The 21,054-nt window shown below is 28.3% G+C and overlaps 1 protein-coding gene across 1 annotated transcript; it reads right to left on the bottom strand.

Annotated features, from left to right (window-relative positions):
* Positions 1-7,692: 7,692 nt before the first annotated feature.
* fab1 (1-phosphatidylinositol 3-phosphate 5-kinase fab1) lies at positions 7,693-20,947 on the bottom strand. The gene is made up of 22 exons (XM_011498702.1): positions 20,571-20,947; positions 20,134-20,345; positions 19,839-20,028; positions 19,491-19,722; positions 19,213-19,419; positions 18,691-18,905; positions 18,263-18,584; positions 17,537-17,897; positions 16,765-17,035; positions 16,265-16,534; positions 15,456-15,739; positions 14,599-15,079; positions 13,712-14,030; positions 12,714-12,949; positions 11,992-12,513; positions 11,048-11,470; positions 10,522-10,699; positions 10,069-10,240; positions 9,261-9,558; positions 8,840-9,172; positions 8,323-8,484; positions 7,693-8,051 (listed from the first exon to the last, which is right to left on the bottom strand). The coding sequence occupies exons 1-22, from the start codon at positions 20,683-20,685 to the stop codon at positions 7,852-7,854; spliced, it is 6,003 nt and encodes a 2,000-aa protein (XP_011497004.1). The 5' UTR covers positions 20,686-20,947; the 3' UTR covers positions 7,693-7,851.
* Between the last annotated feature and the right edge of the window lie 107 nt (positions 20,948-21,054).

Genomic DNA, 21,054 nt, shown 5'->3' with positions numbered 1-21,054 from the left:
CATGCTTATGAGGTAGCATGAGAAGATGGTAGTTGAATCAAGTATGCTTGATGAATGAATAATTATACTTGATGTGGTGTAAGATGTTTAATGGAATTTATTTAGTAATCATTTGTGTCTTGAATTATGCAAGGGGACAGTAGAAGAATCTAGTCACAGGTAAGAGTAATTAATGGTAAGATTTCTAACTCGTGAAGGATTTAATAATCTGTATTTATAATCTATTAGTCGATCTGTTGTTGTCCTTCTTTGACAATGTGTGTGAACCACAGTGACTCTTGCGTCAGCTGTCGAGGGTTAGTTCGAGAGAGCGTAAGTGTGCCCTGTTTGTGCTAGCGGGCCTGTACGATGTCGAGGGATCAGTTCGAGAGAGCGTAAGTGTGCTCAATCGACTATAGCGCGAGATGTGACTTGTTTATTTATTAATATAAAGGTGTACCCGGTGAAATGCAGGCAAGGTGTATTAGTTGCTGTGTAATTGATGTCCCCCTTGATTACTATTCCATTGGCTTGACTGTAAAATCACTGCCTAACCCGCTGATTTCTTTTTAATGATGCACGTGTATTTTTAACTAGGCTGCCGAAAATATGGCCATGCGTCGTCTTCACAGTATACTAAAAACACTGAGCGGCAGTTATGCTTGAGTGAGCGTGAAGTGATATTACAAATGAGCCCTTTGAATACGCACACGAACCGAAGGCTTGATCGTTCCGTGGCGGCTCTGCTGAAAATACCGACCGTTCCATGGCGGTCCTGCTGAGGGCAGATCGTGACCCGTGTGCCATGGCTTCTTTTGGTAGATGATTGAATCGGTTCACTATGGTCGGTCATTGCGGTCGGGTCACGGCAAGATGTTAGCCGCAAGCGCAGTTGAGCGAGGGTGTTTCAGGAAGAGGTCGAGGCACGCCGCGTGCGTCCTTTATATAGCCACGTGGCGGCTCACTTAGCTGGCAACAAGGCATCATCGTTGTTGCACTAATTTTTACACGAGGCGTCGAAGGAAAAATCTAGAACCTTCGAGAATGTTCGACGAGAGAAAAGTAGGAGTAATACCCTTGGGTGATCTTATAGTATATTATATTTCGGGTCGTAAACTTGCTTGGACTTGCCGAGTTTTGTTTGGAAACATTCGCTGAAGTGCGCGTCCCGGTCCGCACGTGCGTGCCAATCTAGGCGCACATGCTGTACGCCGGACAGCGCGTATGACCTTTCTTTTGTTTGAAATTCATGGGACTGCATCAATCCCGAACAACAGTATTATAGTTACAAATAATATTTTCTTACATCTTTCTATCTCTCAGCCACTTTTCTAAGTGTACACTTTACACTTTTTTGTACCTGTTCACTGTTTAATTTTACAGTTTATATATTATCATACACCAAACATAACAAAATATAAATATTACTTCGTTAAATTAAGCATTGCGTAAATATCATCAAAACATTTTTAACTTTAAATATAATTTAGAATATTACATTGTATATTTTTAATATCCGGGCTAATTTAAGAGATGACAATTAACAGTTACACGGGAATTACAAGAACAATATTAAATAATTAATAATGATACTATTTTTGTTTGTAATAAATTTTATGTTGTCAATATTGTTCGAGAGTGAATAGAAACATTGAAGCAACGACTAGCGGGGGCAGCCAAGGGCTATCTCAAGAAAAGTTCAGTTCGAAAGGAGCTATTCTACAGAGAAGCACTAGGTCAGGAAGGAACTTTACGCTCTCGTACGAAATGGTATGTTAGTGACCAAAGTACTTGCGGAGATCTACTGACTAGAAGAAGATACATCAATCTTAGTATTTTCCGTCGACGGGACACCGATCACGCACGCTTGAGTTATCGCGTGCACCTTGTGGTCAACTTGATGCTATCACTTCACTTACTAGAGGAGCGGCGACCACACACGCTAGTGCTTTGCCGCATGCTTTGTGGTAAATCACTCAACCCACGATCAGATCTAGATACTGCATCACAGGTGAGTACACTGTCCGCGCAGCCTCATTACGTTTTTGCTCGCCGATGGCAATGATCGACACAAACTTCATAATTAAACGATTTCAAGAGCATCTCGTGTAGTGACACCTCCTATACAAGAAGCCGTTCAAGAAATCGCGTCTTCACATTAGATTCAAGAAGATTTTATAGCACCCAAATGTATAATTTGACAGCTCTCACGACTCATACAACCCTTCTACCTAACTCTCTCCAGAGCGTTTGCTAAGGCAGACGGCAAATTAAGCTATTGAAGAGAAATATGTTTTATATCATATTATTCAATTTAAGTATATACTTAATACTATTTCTGTTAGATACATTTTAAAAATTATTTAATATTATATCGTGATTTCAATTGTATTGGTATTAGGATGAACCAAAATATAAAGTAAATATATCAATATATTTAATACAAATATATTTAATCCGTAGAATTGTATTCCATAATGAATTTAGAGAAAAGCTCAAAAATAAATTCCTTCTATAGAAATCTATTATTTAAAGGAATACATTTCGTACTATGAAACTTATGATTATCTTAAACTGCTAATTGAGATTTGAATGAACACAAATTATAAGTTATTGAATGTTGAATTGAAATAATAATATAATTAATTGAGTTATTAAACACAAACTTAATATATTTTAATATATTGAAATACATATATAATAATTATTAATGGTAATTAGTATAAACGTTGATACAAATTCATATAGAAATAATGTACATATCATTGACTATCGAATTTCTACTCAATTTTAACTAAAGTCATTCTATTAATAAAAGTAATCAAAAATATAATGTAATATGAAAATTTTCTAAAAAACATTACTTTCAATGTAAATTTTATAATTTATTTTTTAATTGAAACTAATATTTCAACTTTATATTAATTTAAAAATATCTCCTAATATTTTAATAATTGAATTAAAATAACAATTTACAAGAATCATCATCAAGGTAATAAATATCATAAAATAATTTCATTATTTTTCATATCAATCTGTCTAAAAATAGAGTACCGGGCGAGGAGCGCCAAATATCTAAAGTTAGACGTGAACTCCCAGGTGTTGATAGGAGGATTGCAGGCTACTGGATAAGATAGTACATGTATTCAATAAAGAGTAGTTTTGTTATTTAGTTATGTTTTATTGCTAAGATTGCACTAGTTGTATTATAATGAATTTTAATGATGTTTCAGTGCTTGCGTTTCTTGATTTTTTATTTGTTATTGCCACTGAGCGATCACGTACGTTGCATGTACATGAAAAAGTTGACGGTCTTCCTGGTCCTCTATATGTAATGCACGTGTTGATGGAATAATACACGCAGAAGAGCGAAGTCGTAAACCCCTGCGCTTCCTTGTATATAGGCACGTGGCGTTAGCTTGAATTGCTAGGGTTTTGTGTTCTGCTGGTAGCTTTACGTATCTGCATATTGGCCGCGTATGGATCGTTATAGTTATGTATTAATTATGTTTGGAACTTTACCTCTTAGTTCTACACGTTGTGTTTTGCTATGCTTCGTATTGTTTGTTGAGTTTGCCTCGAACGGCTTCTTAGTAGTTATGATTGTGTATACTGTGCGAACTGATATTCTTAGTTTTCGTTTCGTTTTTTCACTTCTGATTGTGTAAGTTTAATTATCTAACACTTGTGGTGAATAGAATAACCTTTGCGGGATTATCTCTACTTGGATTGTTGATTGCTCTCGGCCACGCGGTGGTCGGCGAGAATTCCCTCCCTTTTGGCGTCTCCAATCAGAGCTGTTTTGTCGATTATGGCGTCGCCTATGAGATTTTGTCTTCTTAGTATGTCCAATCAGAAGTCTTCTTTAGTTTATGGTATTTCTAATTAAGGTACTTCTTGAGTGGTGGAGTCTCCAGTGCGTCTTTTCATGATGGAGGCTACAATGAGAGCGGGTCTTGCTCAACTCCCCTCCATAACGGGGGACTTGATGCCGCGCTTTTCCCTCTCCATCCTAGTAACGTCGAATGTAATTCTCATAATCATGCGCGTTGCGTTCGGTCAGTGTTGTGAAAGTTAGGTGTAGCGTGTTTTTTAAGTGGATCAACTGGCTTGTGTTATTTGAATGTCTTTATGACTTGTTTACGCCAGATGTATTATAGCTTGTCGTCGAGGGATGCTTTATGGCGTGGTCGCGTCGAATTTCTCGTCGCATTAGTTTTATGACGTGTTTTGGCTAGACACTTGATGATCGCATGTTCTTGCCAGATGTGTTTATGAATTGTTTATCTTTAGATAGTCGAAGGTTTGCTGAGTTATTTTTCTTTAGATAAGCCAGGGCGCGTATGAATTGTTTTTTCTTTAGGTAATCAAGGGTTTGCTTTTTCCGGAACTCTTAACTCGAGTTTTCCAGATGTCTAATGAGCTGAGAGTATTCTTACATTCTCGAACACAATCATATAAAAAAAATTTCAACGAAGGTTCTAATTTTAAACGTAAATTCAGAAATTATTTCATAATAATTATCTTTATATGCATATGTTCGGGATTGATGCAGTTCCATGAATTTAAAAAAAAAATGGTCATGCGCGCCTAGACCGGCCCGCACGTTCGGACCGGCACGCGCACTCGAGTGAATGTTTACAAACAGAACTTGGCAAGTCCGAGCAAGTTTTACGACATGAAATATAATATACTATCAGATCTCACAAAGAAAGAACGTCTACGAAACTTCTAGAAGCTTCGTTTTCTAACGCCACAAGGAATTTTCTGGAAAAGACTCGCATCGGCACTGTTGCCGGCGCTGCATCCGCTGCATGTATATTTAAGCGCAGCTCGCCATGTGGCGACGCTCATTGTAATATCACTTCGCGCTCACTCAAGTGTAACTGCCGCTCAGTGTTTTAGTATACTGTGAATTCGACACGTAGCCATATATTCGGCAGCATAGTTAAGAATACACGCGTGCATAAGAATAAGAAATCGGAAGATTAAATAGTGATTACAGTGAAGCCAATGGAATAGTAATCAAAGGGAACATTAATTAAACAGCAATCAACAGACTTTGTCAGCAAATTACTAGGTACCTATTTTATATTAATAAAATAAGCTAGTCACACTTCGCACAAGAAACAACGGGTAATTTCGCATCCCCTGAAGCAGTCGACAGGTGATAAGCACGTGGTCGTGCGTGCTCTGAAATAGTCAGCAGGTGATGAGCACGTGGTCGTGCATTCCCTGAAACAGTTGACTCAATGGCGCAACAAGTCAAGATCATCCTCAAGGCCAGACTACATTATATCGACTGATCAATAATAAGGACATTTTCAAGAAATCCTTTAGATTTCTAAGGTTTGTAATCAATGACACTTATGTGTGACTAGCTCTTCTACTGTTTCCTTAAATAATTAAAGACACAATTGATTACTCAACACATTCCATTAAACATCTTACACCACATCAAGTATAATTATTCATTTATCAAGCATACTTGATTCAACTACCATCTTCTCATGCTACCTGACAAGAATTGCCAATTCAATAGTTCAGTGGATTAGTCTCTCGCCGTAGCGATTAGTAGGAAAAACACAAGTGGAAGGACTGAAAATATGTACAATCTATGTTCTTGAATTAAGACATCGTTTATTCTGGTTTATTAATCATTACAGTATTGCAGCTTTATGATTGCTTAAGGTGAGAGAGAGAGAGAGAGAGAATAATTCTATTGCAGTGGTGAGGTTGCTTCTTCGTGATGGTGGCGATGTCGTTAATGTTATGGAGATTGGTAAGTATGTTGAATATTGGGCAGTCGACCATGCTCATGAGGTGAGGATAGGAAGATGGTAATGGTAATGGTAATCAGTAGCAGGTAGAATTAACCATTCTCAAAGGGGCAGGGGGAGGTATACCAATGTCTCTGTGGTATTTGTCACGTAAAATCTTGACGTAATACTTGATTAATTAATAATGCCGTGCGCGATAACAAATGAATGAACAAATGATTGAAACTGGTGCGTGGTGACTAAGTAGATGTTAAAAGTACAGTGAGCGCGGTGCGTGGCGAGCTGCTCTTAAATATTTGTGTAGCAGTTTGCCGACGCTGACAACAGCGCTTGGCCGTGTTGCTAGGCCCAAAATCTTAATGACGTCAGAAAACGAAGCTCTAGAATATTCTAGAAGTATCGAAGGACAAACCATCATCATTAATGTATTTAATTGTAGACTCAGTCGATGGACTTACCGCTTCCTTCTTTGATGAGGACTTCATCTGGTACTTGTCTTCGGACTCCGATAAGTGAATTTTTACTTCTTTCTTGAAGGACGTGTTACGTATGATCTTGAACTACGCGTAGGAACCCTTACTTTCTAATTGGGTAAGAATTGTATTGAGAGTAATTAAATCTCGAAGTTGTCTCTCTTAAATACATTACTGACGATGATTTTCATTTGGGATCCCTTCCCCGTTTTTGTGTCTTCATAAGTAGTATCAACTATTCAATTATTATAACTAACATCTAAGATTCAGAGTATAAAGCCATCATCGAACATCCATAAGGAATTGAGGCGGAATTTCTCATAGGAGAATTCAGTGCGTAATAACATACAGCATTCGTCGCCAAGTCTTCGCGCCGATTCGCTCGTACCTTGCCGACCTACCCTCACCTTAGCTCGAGTCCGCTGCTCATTAATCCAATCTACGCGCCACTCAACGCTTACTAACAGTTGAAATACATGGCATTGTCCCTAAAGATGTAAGAATCTTGCGACCTCTTATTACAAACTCCGCGTATTTAGCGCCCACCTTGTCGACCATAACCTCAACAAAGCATGTGCCCATGCGCACGGAGAGCATTCGACAAAGCAATCCTCGCACCATTCGGTGCTCATAGCAGAAACAACACGCAGTTTACTATAGGAAGATTACGTTTGTCTCCGTAGCCAACAACAGTTCAACAATTGATAACAGTAATTCTAGTCATCCCTGTAATTGGAAATTAACAGAATAAATAGCATAATAACCAGATGTATTTTCACTGATTTTATTATACTCCTTCCATTTGACCTTACATCGCTATCACACAATATCCCGTGGTCTCTGAGTTGTCAACGGCATCAATTTGTATCCCTCGAACTAGTCTTGGTAAAACGAGCCGGAGCGGCGAATACATTTTGTACACTATATAAATTTCATTATCAATATTAAAATATTTATGAATTCGTTTATTATATTAATTATATTAATAACAAGAAATTTATGAATAGAAATTACTGTTCTCCATATTTAAAATAATATGTATTATTACCTAAATAATAATACTTTTCATCACAGGACTTTCTTAAAAAGTTCGATATATCTGCTAAAAAATTAGTTCTTTAAACTTCATTTTAAAAAAAAACATTGAAAATAAATTTATTTATATAATTAATAAAATAACTGATGATTTACATCATGTACATGTAATTTTTAATTTAAAATTATGCAACAATCATTTTTAAAACATTAGGTTTACTATGGTATATATATTATAAAAAAAACTACGTAACATATAATAGTAAATATATGTAATTCATAAATTCAAATCAAAAAGAATATTTACAAAATCCGAAATTACAGTTCAGTATGCTTTCAAAGTATTACATCAAAAATAGAACTATAATTTTTCACCAAAATAAGATCAAAATACAAAAAACAAATATTAAGCTGCTAATAAAGATAATTTTTGAATAAATAAAACAACGATTATTTTCTGGAAGTAATTTACACCAACTTATAACCAAAAGTATTTTCATTATTTTATAAAAATATATTTTAATAATACTGGTTTTATATTCTATCATCAGATGTTCCACATTTCAAATATACTATTTTTCATTTTACGTTGTGATGACACCACGACTAAGACCAGTCCATCTATCGGGTACTGGCAGGAAATATTTATGCATTGCGGCAATGAAGCGCGCACGGTATTCTACAGGCGAGACAATTGTCGGCAATTTGCCTTGACCTCCTAAAATTCCGGATTTTTTCACGATGGTTTCTATCTTTTTATCCCACGTAAAGGTTCGTAAATAATCTATATTGAAAAGAAATAGATTTATTAATTTAATAATTAATAAAATTCATTTTTCAATATTTAATTTTTAAATTACCCATTTACTTTTTATATCTATTTATATAAAATATTTATTTATTATATATATTTTTTATTTATTAAGCAAAGTTTTGCAACTTAATTAATTTTAAAAATAATATTTTTCTAATAAATATATACATTTAAAAAATATAAAATATTATACATATATATGTATGTGCATAATAATCTTAATACATAACTAAATTTTTACCAATTATGCCCAACACAAGTTCATCTGAATTTGGCTCGAGGCCTACCAATAGTGAATAATCCATTACACAGTTATCTGCTAAGAATTTAGTATCTTCTTCAATAGCTTTGTTTAAAACGTCCTTGGCATGTGGTCGTATATATAAAGGCGAGTCACAGCTCACTGAAATAAATAAAATTAATGAAGACAATGAGTAAATATTATAAATATTTGTGATAATAAAATGTAAAATGATTATTATAGTTGAATTTATTGAAGGTAATAATTGATGTATGAAATCAATTGTAAATATATACGTAAATCTATATCTCCAAATAAATATGTAACTTTGACTATATATAATACGTTTTAACATATTTTATGTAATCATTGCTAATTAACAATAATAATAATTAATATTTTAAGGAGTTAAGAATAGATCTAATTTATAAAAAAATAATTGGTATTACTATTTTTAATATAAAATTAAATAACTTTTAAATATATTGTATTTGAATATTTATATGTTGTAACTTACTATTTAATAAATTTTCATCTAATAAAACTAATTCCCCTTCATGATCAACATCATCCAAGTTTACTAGTCTATTTCTGACCGAACCTTTCAAATCGAATTTGTCAGTGATACTTCTGTTATAAAATAAATTTTCCATAACAAGTACACTTGTACGGAGTGCAGCATTAGTTGTATTATTTTTGAAAGATACACGATAAATTCCAACTATTTTTCCTAGCAACGTAGGTTGTTTAGCTTTTTGACATTTATCCATGTAAGCAAAATAATTTGGAGCAAAATCCAGGAAAATTTGCACATCCATACGAGTCATTTCTTTCAAAACAAATCTATCATCTAAAAATATACTAAATTCTTAGTAATAATAATAATATATATATATATATATATATATATATAACAATATTATAAAGTACAAACTTGCCTCTTGTTTTACAAAAAGCACTTCCACTTTTTCCACCTCGAGCAGCCCACTGAATACTATGACTTAAACTTCTAATGTATCCTTCTTCTCCATAAGATAAAATATTTTCTCTTAAAGTAGCAAATTGTGCTGCAAAGTATATTCTGCAATAAAAATTAGTAGTAGAGTCTGTAAATTGAACTTCTATATAATTTTGTAGCTGTTTAGCAACTTTTTTCTCTTCATCAATTTCAGTATTATTTACATTGACGATTGTTTCAACAGCTTGAACCACTTTATCTATTTCCATTGGGCTGATCTAAAAACGTTAATAAATAAAAGTTTTAATAATCAACGAAATTAAAATAATTATTTTAATTATATGATTAAACTATAAATGTATAATGGATCAATAGCATTAGTTAATAAACTGATGCATTAAGTAAAGCATATCAAAATTAAATAAAATGCATAATTTTAAAAACATTATTTTAAATAAAATTTGATTAGTTACTTTTTGTCACAAAAAATTCAATTACACACATTCGTTTTATCCGGTAAATAAAACTTCCATATCGATCATTAATTTTGTTAATACAATTAAAAATTTTGTTTTTCAACTTATATATATAAATATTCCATATTATTAATATTTTAATGTGAATATATATCAGTAATTTTTATGTATAGACTTTTTTATCGATGAGCTTATAGATAAAATATATATTTGATTATTAATCTAAGCAAAGTATTGGTATTTGGACTATATCTATGTATGTAAAATAAAACAAACGATATTTTTAATTCATTATTTAGATAATTAAATTACATTTTCCCTATTTTCTTGTAACTTTCTTCTATTAAGTGGACTTGAAATGAATTCTGAGCCCTTTATACTTCGCAACTGTTCCTGCAGCACATGTTTATAATCATGTGAATCCAGAGCATAAGCTATGATAGAGGATGGCTCTGCTTCGTTCACAACAATTGGCACAACTGATCTATAATTTAATTTATATAATATTATATACTTATCAAAACTTGTATAATTTTTGAAATGTGTATAATTTATTAATTTGATTTTGTTAGATTATGTATCTTGAACACGTTCATATATGAATTATATTTGCTTTTATGTAAATCAAACAATATATTTTAAATGATGTTTAATTCAGTTTCAATAAAATATACTTATTTTATTAAAAAATAAAAATTAAATCTGTAAACTTTAATTAAAGATTACAAAAAATTTTTATTAAAAAATATTAAAATTATAGATTACCCGAGTGGTAGTAAGTGATGTTCCAGAGGTCCAAGTGGATTTGGTATAATATTTATTATAGGTGTTGATGGCAACAACTGAGATAAAATAGTTTTCTTTTTTTTCTTTTTGTCAGGTAATTCTTCCAAATTTGAAGCCAATATATCAGAAAATGATTTTTGATGAATTTTTGGTGAACCTTATAAAATTATTTTTTGTCAAATTATCATGTTTACAAAATTGAATGATAATTTATTTTATTTAAATGTAGATAATTTTCTACTCTTCTTATATTAAAAATATGTATGATTTGTTACTATAAAATACATTACATAATATATTATAAATAGTATATTATAAAATTTCATATTTAATAATTAAAAAATCATTAATTATATTAAGATCTTAAATATTTTTATATAAAAATTGTAAATACTTGATGCAATACATGAAACAATGTACAGTTTTTTAAAAATAACATAAATTATTATTTAGAAAATAATTTTTCATCTTTCTCTCTTAAATTAAGCTAATTTATTGTGCTAACCTTGAATTATGACAATTTCCTCTGGATTGGTGATGATGGGTACTTTTGGCATATTATCAATCGAATTCTCCATGACTGTTAATTCAGCAATTTGTTTTTCTGTTTGTATTGATGTAATAGCATCAACGGCATTGTAATCTGCTAATATAGGATTTGGGCCCTCAATTTGAGATTCTAATGCTATGCCTTCGGTAATGTAACCATCGCTATCTATTATTTCGCTGACGTTACCATTAGTGTTATTAGCGATGTAACTACGCTCAGATTGTTTGCGACTTTGACGCTCGTCTTTCTTTTTGGAATTTGTTTCAGCGAATCTAACATTCCAGTTAAACACTGCATCAGATATCAGACGTTGAAGTATCACAAGGCCATCCTCAATTCTGTATATGAAATTACGTGCATCATTATCTAATTGTTTACCTGTAATCAAATTGTCAATGAATCATAACAAAAACAAAGCGTTAAATTTTATAAGATTTAAAAAAATAACATATCAATGGCTTATGTAGTAGTTTTATATTATAATAAATTTAAATATTATTTCAAATTTCCTAAATTTTGATATTTAAAGTTTATAGCTTAACTAATATTCTTATTTTCTAAAATGAAGTTTACACTAAACGTATAAATCTTTAAATTCAATTAAATTGTATAATATACTCAAATATTGCATAATCAAATATTTAATAAATTATTTTGTTAATTATTATTTATAATAAATATATAATTTGTATAAATATATAATATTTAATTTATTATTTATAATATTTAATGTATCAGATACATTAAAATCAGTAAATATATATCATAAATAATATAATAATACCTAATAACACATATACTAAACTTAAAAATAATATAAAATTCATTTCTAATACAATGAATAGGGTCGCTAAATTATAATTTTGAATTATATAACATTAAACGTATATATAACTCACTTAAAATTTCGTTGTTCTCTGGGGAAGATGAAGTAGCGATTAATTGCAGCTCTTCAATTTTGTTTTTGAAATATTGTTGATCTTTAGCAAATTGTACTTTCATTACATTCATTATTGATTCATCTTGCACGTTACCGATCTTTTCTCTGATATTAGAAAATACTTCATCACCCTTAAGCGTTAACACTTTTATTTCTTCAATTACGTGGGTGTGCATGTAAGGATCATAGATAACAGAGATGAGTGGTGGTGGTAGAGAAATTTCCCATAACGAGATCTTGCTATACCTCATAACTGCAAGCATATTATTCTTCGAGAAATACTGCTGGTGATCATGATGAAGTGAATGTTGACACGAATTCTCGGTATCGTGTCGAGTATATACACCACCATGAAATCGTAGCTCTAAATATTTTGCAAATGACAGAGACCAGGTGTCATCAGAAATCGGAACAACTGGAGAAACCTTCTTACATTTGTTACACTTACTCCACATAAATATCTGATTCGAGCTTTCTTGGCCTGTGCAATATTACACAATTTCTATTTTACAATTCTTTACTAGAATTTATTGAAAACTAACTAATAACAAATCAACTAACTATATTAAAATTGATATAATCTTTATAATGCAGTTTTTAAAAATTTAATTAATAAATTTAATTTTAATTAATAAATAAAAATTTTATGATTAATTAAAAAAATTATTATGCCTACCATACCTATATTACCGAATGGATTGGCACTCATCTCATAAAGGCTTATGTGTACACAACCACCGTCGTGGGCAAAACGTCGTACGTGTTGTACTATTTGTGCTCTGCAATTTTGAGCTGGACATTTATATTCTGTTGTCAAACAATAACGCTCCAAGAAACGGCCCAATGCTATATCGTTACGTCCATACAGATCCATATTTACCACCCATGGATTCACACAAAACGCTGGAGCATTGTTACTAATTTTTTGAGAAAAAAATATTTATACTTTTAATATTATTATTTAAAAAAATTATTTTAATTTAAATTTTTAATATTTCCTAAAAATATTATAGTGTATTTTAAGCAATTATAAAATTTATATATATATATATAGTACATAAAAGAAAAAACAGAGATAGTTATAGAAAATTTATGAATTCAAAAATAGAACTTTGTATTACTAAGTAAGAAATGATTAAAAATTTAATGAAATTTTAAAACTGATCAATATTGAAAAATTTTATATTATATATTGTTATAAAATAATATACAAGATTTTAGTAATTAATTGTAATTTGTAGTAATATTTTACTACTAAACTTTATGCATTTAAACTTATATGTAGATATGTATACATATAATGTAATAATGAACTAGCATATAAGTTATATAATATCAATTTTATTATTATTATTAAAATTAGACAGAAAATATTATTATTAAAATAAACCAAACAATATTTAGTATTGTATAATAAATCATTCAATGAAATGTTTCTGTAAAATGTTAAAAATATATTGTTTTAACAATATTATGACATTTATTAAAATAAAAAATAAAGTTCTTAAAAAAGAAAACATTCAATGGACCAATAATATTTTTGTTAAAATCAAATACAATAAATATAAATTTAATAAAGATCATTTTATTTTTTAAATTGTACTTTTTTAACTTAATCGCTAAAATATCCATAATGTTTAAGTTATGCTCAAACACAAAAATTTAGAGTGTAAAATTACGTATTGTTGTTGTGAAGAAAACTACAAAATAGAACTGACAACCCTTGGTGACTTGCTGAATCTAAACAATCAGGCCATATTATTTGATCCATTGGTTTATTTTGATGTAAGATTTGCTTCCTTTCTTGAGATACATTGTCCATGGGTAATAGTTGGCTTCCACACGCACGAAAATGGGAAATCAATGTTTGTACTTCGCGACTATCTGCATTCATTGTTAATTTTGTCTGTATGAAAGGATGTTCTGGTTTGAATGTTACATTCTTTGCAGAATAGTCAATCTTTGAAACTTCTCCAATAGAATTGTTCAATTTTGCTCCTAATAATAAGTTAATAATAAATTTTCATATAATAAAAAATATATATATTAAAATGTAAATTAAAAATAATTTGAAAATTGATGAATATACAGATATATTTTATAAACCAAAAAATTTCAATATTTTTAAAAAATTTAAATTTAAATAAAAAAAAATATATATAAATATGCATATAAAGTTACTCAATGTTTTAAATTTATCTATTCCGATTTGCAATTTTATAATTTCATTTACTTATAATCGAAAATTGAAGGTATATAATATTTTCATAAGTATTTTTTTGAGTAAATTTCTTTTTTAATTAAATTTAAATAATTTTTAGACATTTTTTTTTCTTAAAATTTTGAACTCAACAATTTATAAATACAATTGCTTACGTTATTTAAATATGTATAAATTAGTAAGGTACTAATACTGTAATTTAAATTCCTATTTATTTAAAATTTTCATACTTCAAAAAATTTGTTTATTATGTAATGAAACATTTTAAGACTGATTATATTTTCTTGATATAATAATATTGTTAAATAAATCATAAAAAATAAACAGAAATTTTTAAATACTAACTTTCAATTTTTTCAGAAAAATATGTTGAATAATAGAGTTCTGTGGGAAAAAAACTTCTGAGCACACAATTTCTGCCTGTCTCAGTTTCTAGGTATGGTATAGAGAACTTCATGTATGGTGAGATGCTAAGAATTGTACCCTCTAGTGCCTTCTTGAATTTGTTGAGTAAGGGTAAATCTGCTACATTGAGACATTGTCCATTTGGACTAGCTCTGAGAAATACCTCTTCATCATCTTCATTTAAGTATTGATGCAATGGATCACTCTTATCGCTCACTGACTCACCACATACGCGTTTCTCGTCTGACATTAACTTGTGTCTATTATTGACCTCGAGATTTTCCAATTGATCGTCATTGCTGTAGAAGCTACTATCCTTACCAAAGAATTCATAGGTGCAATTGCAATCAGAGGATATATCAAAACTTGATATATCATTGCTTATAGCTTGAGGTATTGTCAAAACTTTCGGTATATTTGACTAAGAAAATAAAAAAAAATCAATATAAAATGCTAATAATAATATTAAAAATGTCTCTGAAATTTAGTAACAGTAAACACTTTTTATTTTTTTATTCAATAATTAAAATTTATGATGTATGAATATTCATTATAAATTTTAAAACTAAAACATTAAAACATTAAAAATAATTTCTTTTTACTATAAAATATGAAATGCGAATTCAAATAAATATTATGATTATAAAATATAATATTTAAAATTTTTATTACTAAATGTTAAGTACCAAAGAGGACAAATAATTAAATTTTAATTACAATAAAATTCTTAATTCAGATTTGCCTTCAATTTCAGATAAATATATTTAGTTATATTTATAACAATAATTTTAACATACTTTATTATTAATTTTTGATTCTTCAAAATTTAATTTTGATTTAGTTTTAAATAACTTAATTGCATCATAAGAATTGATAGCTTTGATTAATGATGCAGAAACTTGATTGAAATTTTTTTTATTACTAACATTTTCAATATTTGCTTCATCTTCATTATTATTATTTTTCACAGGTGTACTTTTATATATTGGTAAAAGAGCTTCAAAATTCTCTTGGTCATCTGAGATACTTTCATCATTCTCAAACGTTTTTTCAAGAATAATCACATCATCTTTTTGATTTTCTAAATAAATTATAATCAAAGTAATAAGTATAAACAATTAATATTATATATTTTTTATATAAATTATTTACTTTTAAATTGTTACATATATTACATATTTTAGACCTAAGTTTAGAAAATTTAGTAAGTCAAGTATACTATTATTAAAATAAAAAATTATACCAATCACTTGGGTTAAAATATAAGTTTATAAATTATGTATAATATATTGTATTTTGTCATTGTTAAAAAAATTTTATTCAATCATATAAAACAGTAGTAGAATATTTTTTCAATTGTAAAGCTATGTTCAATTGTAAAATTATTTATAAAAATATTTGTAATATTTCTATTATTATTTTGTTAAAAACCAAAATATTTAATAATCTTATATTCTTAAGATACTATATGTAATTATCTAAGTAAAAATGAAACAAAAATTTGTCTAATGTCAAAATATGTTTTTGTATTAATTTCACATTATAACCTTTTTAATTGCAAGTAAAAATCTAAAATATAAAAAATGTAATAGCATGTAAAAGTTACTTTGGCTACTTGTAGACACTTCAGTTTTGTTCGGTGAAGTATGTTGAGATGTTTCATCTAAGAAAGAATTATTTTTGGGCGATGGTGGTCTTGCAAATTCATCTACTAGAAAGGACTTTTCAAGGCGATTTGAATATGCTGCAAAGATCATTGTCGATGTCACTTTTTTTACTTTTCTTAATTCAGTTTGTGAATCACCACGAAGCAGTATTGTTGCGCCAAGATGAGGCTTGGCACATCCCTCAAAATACATTAATGTTTTCATGCCAGCTGAAAAATTTCACTTTTTTGCAGTTAAGTTTTATATTTTGTTATTTCATTATAATATAAAATTTTTTTTAGAATTTTTAAAATTAAACAAATTGATAAATTAAAATTAAATTATATTCAGTATTATAATTTTTCAAAAATATCTATTCAAATGTATATATCAGATAATAATTTTAATAATATATATTCATTTATTTTATATTAGTAATATAAATATATATACTACTAACTTGTATTACTAGGGAAGTTCCTTAAATAAAATTTTTTACATGTTCCAAGCTTATATCTTGCAGATATATGAGCGTCAATAGTATCAATAATATTAGCACCAGTGCATCTTGCTAATCTCTCAAGTATAGTGAGTTTTACATTTAATACTAAAGTTACACCACTTTCTCTTAGTCTATCTTGAGCTAATCTGGATACAGATCGATGTGCTAAAACTATATCAGGACCTAAAGCAGTTATTCTTGCCACTGCATGTCCCAAATATTCATTTTCCTATAAATATATATCTGTATTATATTAGTTGAAAGATAATTTAGTTGGTCGTTACTAAAAACATACTTTTAAAATTAAAATTAAATTTAATGAAATTAACACTATTTGTAATTATAAAAATAATTGAATTATTCTTTTTAAATTTTAGAGTAACTTATTGATTTAAAACGTTCAATAAAGTTAATATACAAAAACCAAATAAAATTATAAAGTAAGAATTGGGTTGCACTCGATACTACTGAATCATTAAACAATTAATGCAGTAATACAAAATACTTAAATTTTTAATGAAATACAGAATAAAAAGAATGTTAAATATTTTCAATAAAGTTCTCAGTTACTTAAGAATAAATAATTACATTACAGTCTTATTATTATCGAATAATTGTTTCAATTAGAAGACTTGCATTAAATAATATCATTAACAATCAAAGAAATTGGTATATTTTTTAATTTAATAAATCAAAGTATAATAAATTAACAATTTTTCAATTAACATACTTGTAACATTACAGGTTCTAAACTAAGCAGTTTTCCTTCAACCCTCTGATACATAAGACCACAATGAAGTAACAAAATCTTAGGATTTGCAATCATAGCATTCATTCCTTTATGAGCAACATTTTTACTGCACACAATTCCAGATACAATCTCGCAATCATTTTTATTACCACCAGGAGATTTTTTAATTTGTACATATTGTCTAATGTCCATATCATCAACGTCGTGATGGAGATCAGGACTCACATGATCCACTATTTGATGAACTATTTCAAGAATAACTTTAGACCAATTTTGTTGTAAGCCTTCTGTGTTAAGAAGCTGTCGAAGAAGAGAATCTTCATGCTGCTTGTATGCAAATCTTTTTAAAAACCATTTTTTTAATTATACAATTTCAATGATCTTGTACTAATTTAAACATATTAATTTTTCTATTTACATAAATAATGTCTCTTAATATTTTCTTAATTAAAATAGTATATTTGAAAATATTATTAATAAAATATTAATTAATATTTTGAGATTTTAATTATTAAAGAAGGTATATTATATACAGTTGCTCATCAATGAACAAAAATTCTAAATTATTTTAAGTACAATACATTCAAATTAAAAACTTTCCTATTGTTATAAATTAAATTGCTATTATTAAGAATTTCGACATGTACTTTAAATTAATATGTATAAGATATAATTTGTAATATATTTTTAAATATTTATACATACAATAGACTATTGTAAATATTGGATTCACCATAACCATTCTTTAAATTCGTCGTTTGATGCCATGCTTCTCTATTTTTTATTTCTTGAACTAGAAGTGTATCATTTAAAACATCTTCTGAATTGCTTTCTTTTATATAATTAATTTTTTTTTGCTCCATTAATTGATCATTGCAGTCAATTGAAGAAGATATTCTATCTACAGATATTGGTCTTTTAAGAGTAACAGTCGAAGCCTCAATATTTAAATCCAGATAAAAACTTGAACAAGATGATGAAATACAAGTGGATATTCCAGTTAATTGCTTACTTTCCTTTTCAGAATCTATAAAAATAATTTACCAATAATTACACACGTATATAATAATAACAATGCATTGTAAATTTTAGAATCTATTGAGATTAAATTATATATATATATATATATATACGAGTATTTAAATCATGTTGTGGAATTGTTTTAACCCAAGCAGGTTCTTGTGCATCACAGGAAGTTTGGCTTTCAATCAAAACATGTTTGCATTGTACTTGGGATAGTCTTACAGGTTTGAATAATGTAGTAGAATCACAAAAAACATTATCTAATAGAACAGATTCAATAAAACCAACTTCAAACAGAGCCTGTCCTATTGCAGTTGCTTGGATTCTATAAAATTATTTCCATATTTTATATTTTAATAAAAAATAAAGATACCACATTATTTATTTCTCACATATTAAAAAAAAAAATTAAAGATAATTATTAATACAAAGAAGTATTCGTAGATATACAAAAATATTTTATTTTAAAAAGTAATACAAAATTTAAAAAATTAACTGACAAATTTTTTTATAGTATAACCAAAAAACAAAATTATGATCGTTATTTTAGCTTATAGCGTTTTTTAATTTTGTTAAACATTCTAAGATTCTCATATAATTTCATCACACTGCTATAAGACGAATTTTTTTACCTAGTAGTGGCTTTTTTTTGAGTTATCATCCAATTTACTAATTCATTACCAAAAAAGCAATTATAATAACGATTTAAACGAATTCTATGAGTTTGCAAATTAATTGCTTGATTAGAATGAAACATTTCTTCATAAATCATTCGTAGTGATGATGAATTTTGTAAAGCAAACGTTCGTTCTTGAGATATTACATAATTTTGTGATGATCTATAATATGGAAATAATAAATTTCATAAATACAATAATACAAAACAATATTTTTATTATTAATAATCTACCGTCCAAAAGCATATTTTTCTTCCATATAGCCAACACTTAGTTTTCGGCGAGCAAGTTTTTCATTTTCTAATATTTCATTAGCACATTTTTGTTGTGGCAAATTATTACCATATTTTTCTTCTAAATCTTCTTGTAAAGCTTTTAAATCTGCAGAAAGAACACTTCCAATATCTGAAGATTGTAAATATGATAAAACTACTTTACAGCAATAAGTACAAACTCTTAAATCTCCTATAACATATAATTTATATGTGAATGTTATAATAAAATATATTTATCATTTTTTTATTAATATTTACTAATAAATTACAAATATTTTTTTACATTAAATTATATATAAGTATTACCAATACATCCCATAATTTTTCCTGGAATTTCATCACAGCAACATTTTGAACAAAAAATTTGTCCACAAACTCTGCAATGGTGTCTTCTTTTGAATGTTGTAAATCTTTCACCGCATTCATAGCATTGCTTACTGACACTGTCAGGCATCCAATAACTTCTGAGTTGTGAATCTTTATAAGATTTAAGATTCTATAAGAAATATTTAAGCATTAAATATTATAAATTAAATATTTACGATTAAAATTTTATAATATAAATAATATAATATAAATAAAATTCAAAAATATTATTTACATTATTTTTTAAAGCCACGATATTACTAATCCTTTTCAAAACATTTGGTAGACTTCGACCTTCACTTGCATCAACTGAAAACCTTGTACCAGTAGATTCCTCTGAAGGTAATTTTTCTTTACTTCTTAATTGCTTACATGATTCAGAATCTTCTGATAAATTCTGAATATCGTTATTGGAATTAGTAGTTCGATCCTTACTTGCAATTGAAACTAATATATATATTTATTATAAACTCAGTAAAGTTATAAAAGAAATTAAATTTATAACATTTATAAATGTAATACCATAAGGAATACATCAAATTATAATGTAAAAATATATGATTCTAAAATAAATTTCATAATACATTTTTTTTTTGTATAATTGTTTAAATTACTATTGTTATTAATTATCTAAATCGCACGAATAAGTAATTATTTGATAAAAATATTTACTTTTGGTGAGGTTAAATATTTTGTTGAATATAGATACAACAACAGGTTTACTCTCCTCGGGACTTAATGGTGCAAATTCTGTGAGTTTTGATGGGGAATTCATATTTTTATTCATGTTTACTATAGTTTATTTTTTATGCGAATAGATCATTTGCTGTGGTTCATGTTTATATCACTTTATTACATAGAAAATAATAATTACACATTTTTATATACAATAATCTTACACATTTTTTCGTTCATATTTCAACGATAATGCTCCGGAGAGTACGAAAATTAAAATATAGAATACAGCCACATATTTATGTAGATTGAGTTAACATTAATAAATAATGTTAAAAATCTTGAAATCTAGTAGTGGATAATTAAAGTTGGACTTTAATGAACAGTCCAGAGGTGGCAGCATCTACGATGCACTTGCAAATTTATTGAAGCATATTTAAGTACTTTTAAACATTTGTTAAAACTATTTTACCTAATTTAA

Source organism: Ceratosolen solmsi, unplaced genomic scaffold (genome assembly GCF_000503995.2).
Source record: "Ceratosolen solmsi marchali unplaced genomic scaffold, CerSol_1.0 scaffold30, whole genome shotgun sequence".
NCBI classification, from domain to species: Eukaryota; Metazoa; Arthropoda; class Insecta; order Hymenoptera; family Agaonidae; genus Ceratosolen; species Ceratosolen solmsi.
The sequence above is the reverse complement of the archived record's forward strand: the minus strand, read 5'-3'. Positions and strand labels throughout refer to the sequence as shown.

Excerpts from the sequence above, each read along its gene's own strand:
- fab1 (XM_011498702.1), bottom strand. The coding sequence starts at position 20,685 with ATGAATAAAAATATGAATTCCCCATCAAAACTCACAGAATTTGCACCA. Across the intron at positions 12,950-13,711 it reads TTTCTTCACAACAACAATAC|TAACAATGCTCCAGCGTTTT; the intron begins GTAATTTTACAC and ends TCAAAAAATTAG. Across the intron at positions 9,173-9,260 it reads TGCTTTTTGTAAAACAAGAG|ATGATAGATTTGTTTTGAAA; the intron begins GCAAGTTTGTAC and ends GTATATTTTTAG.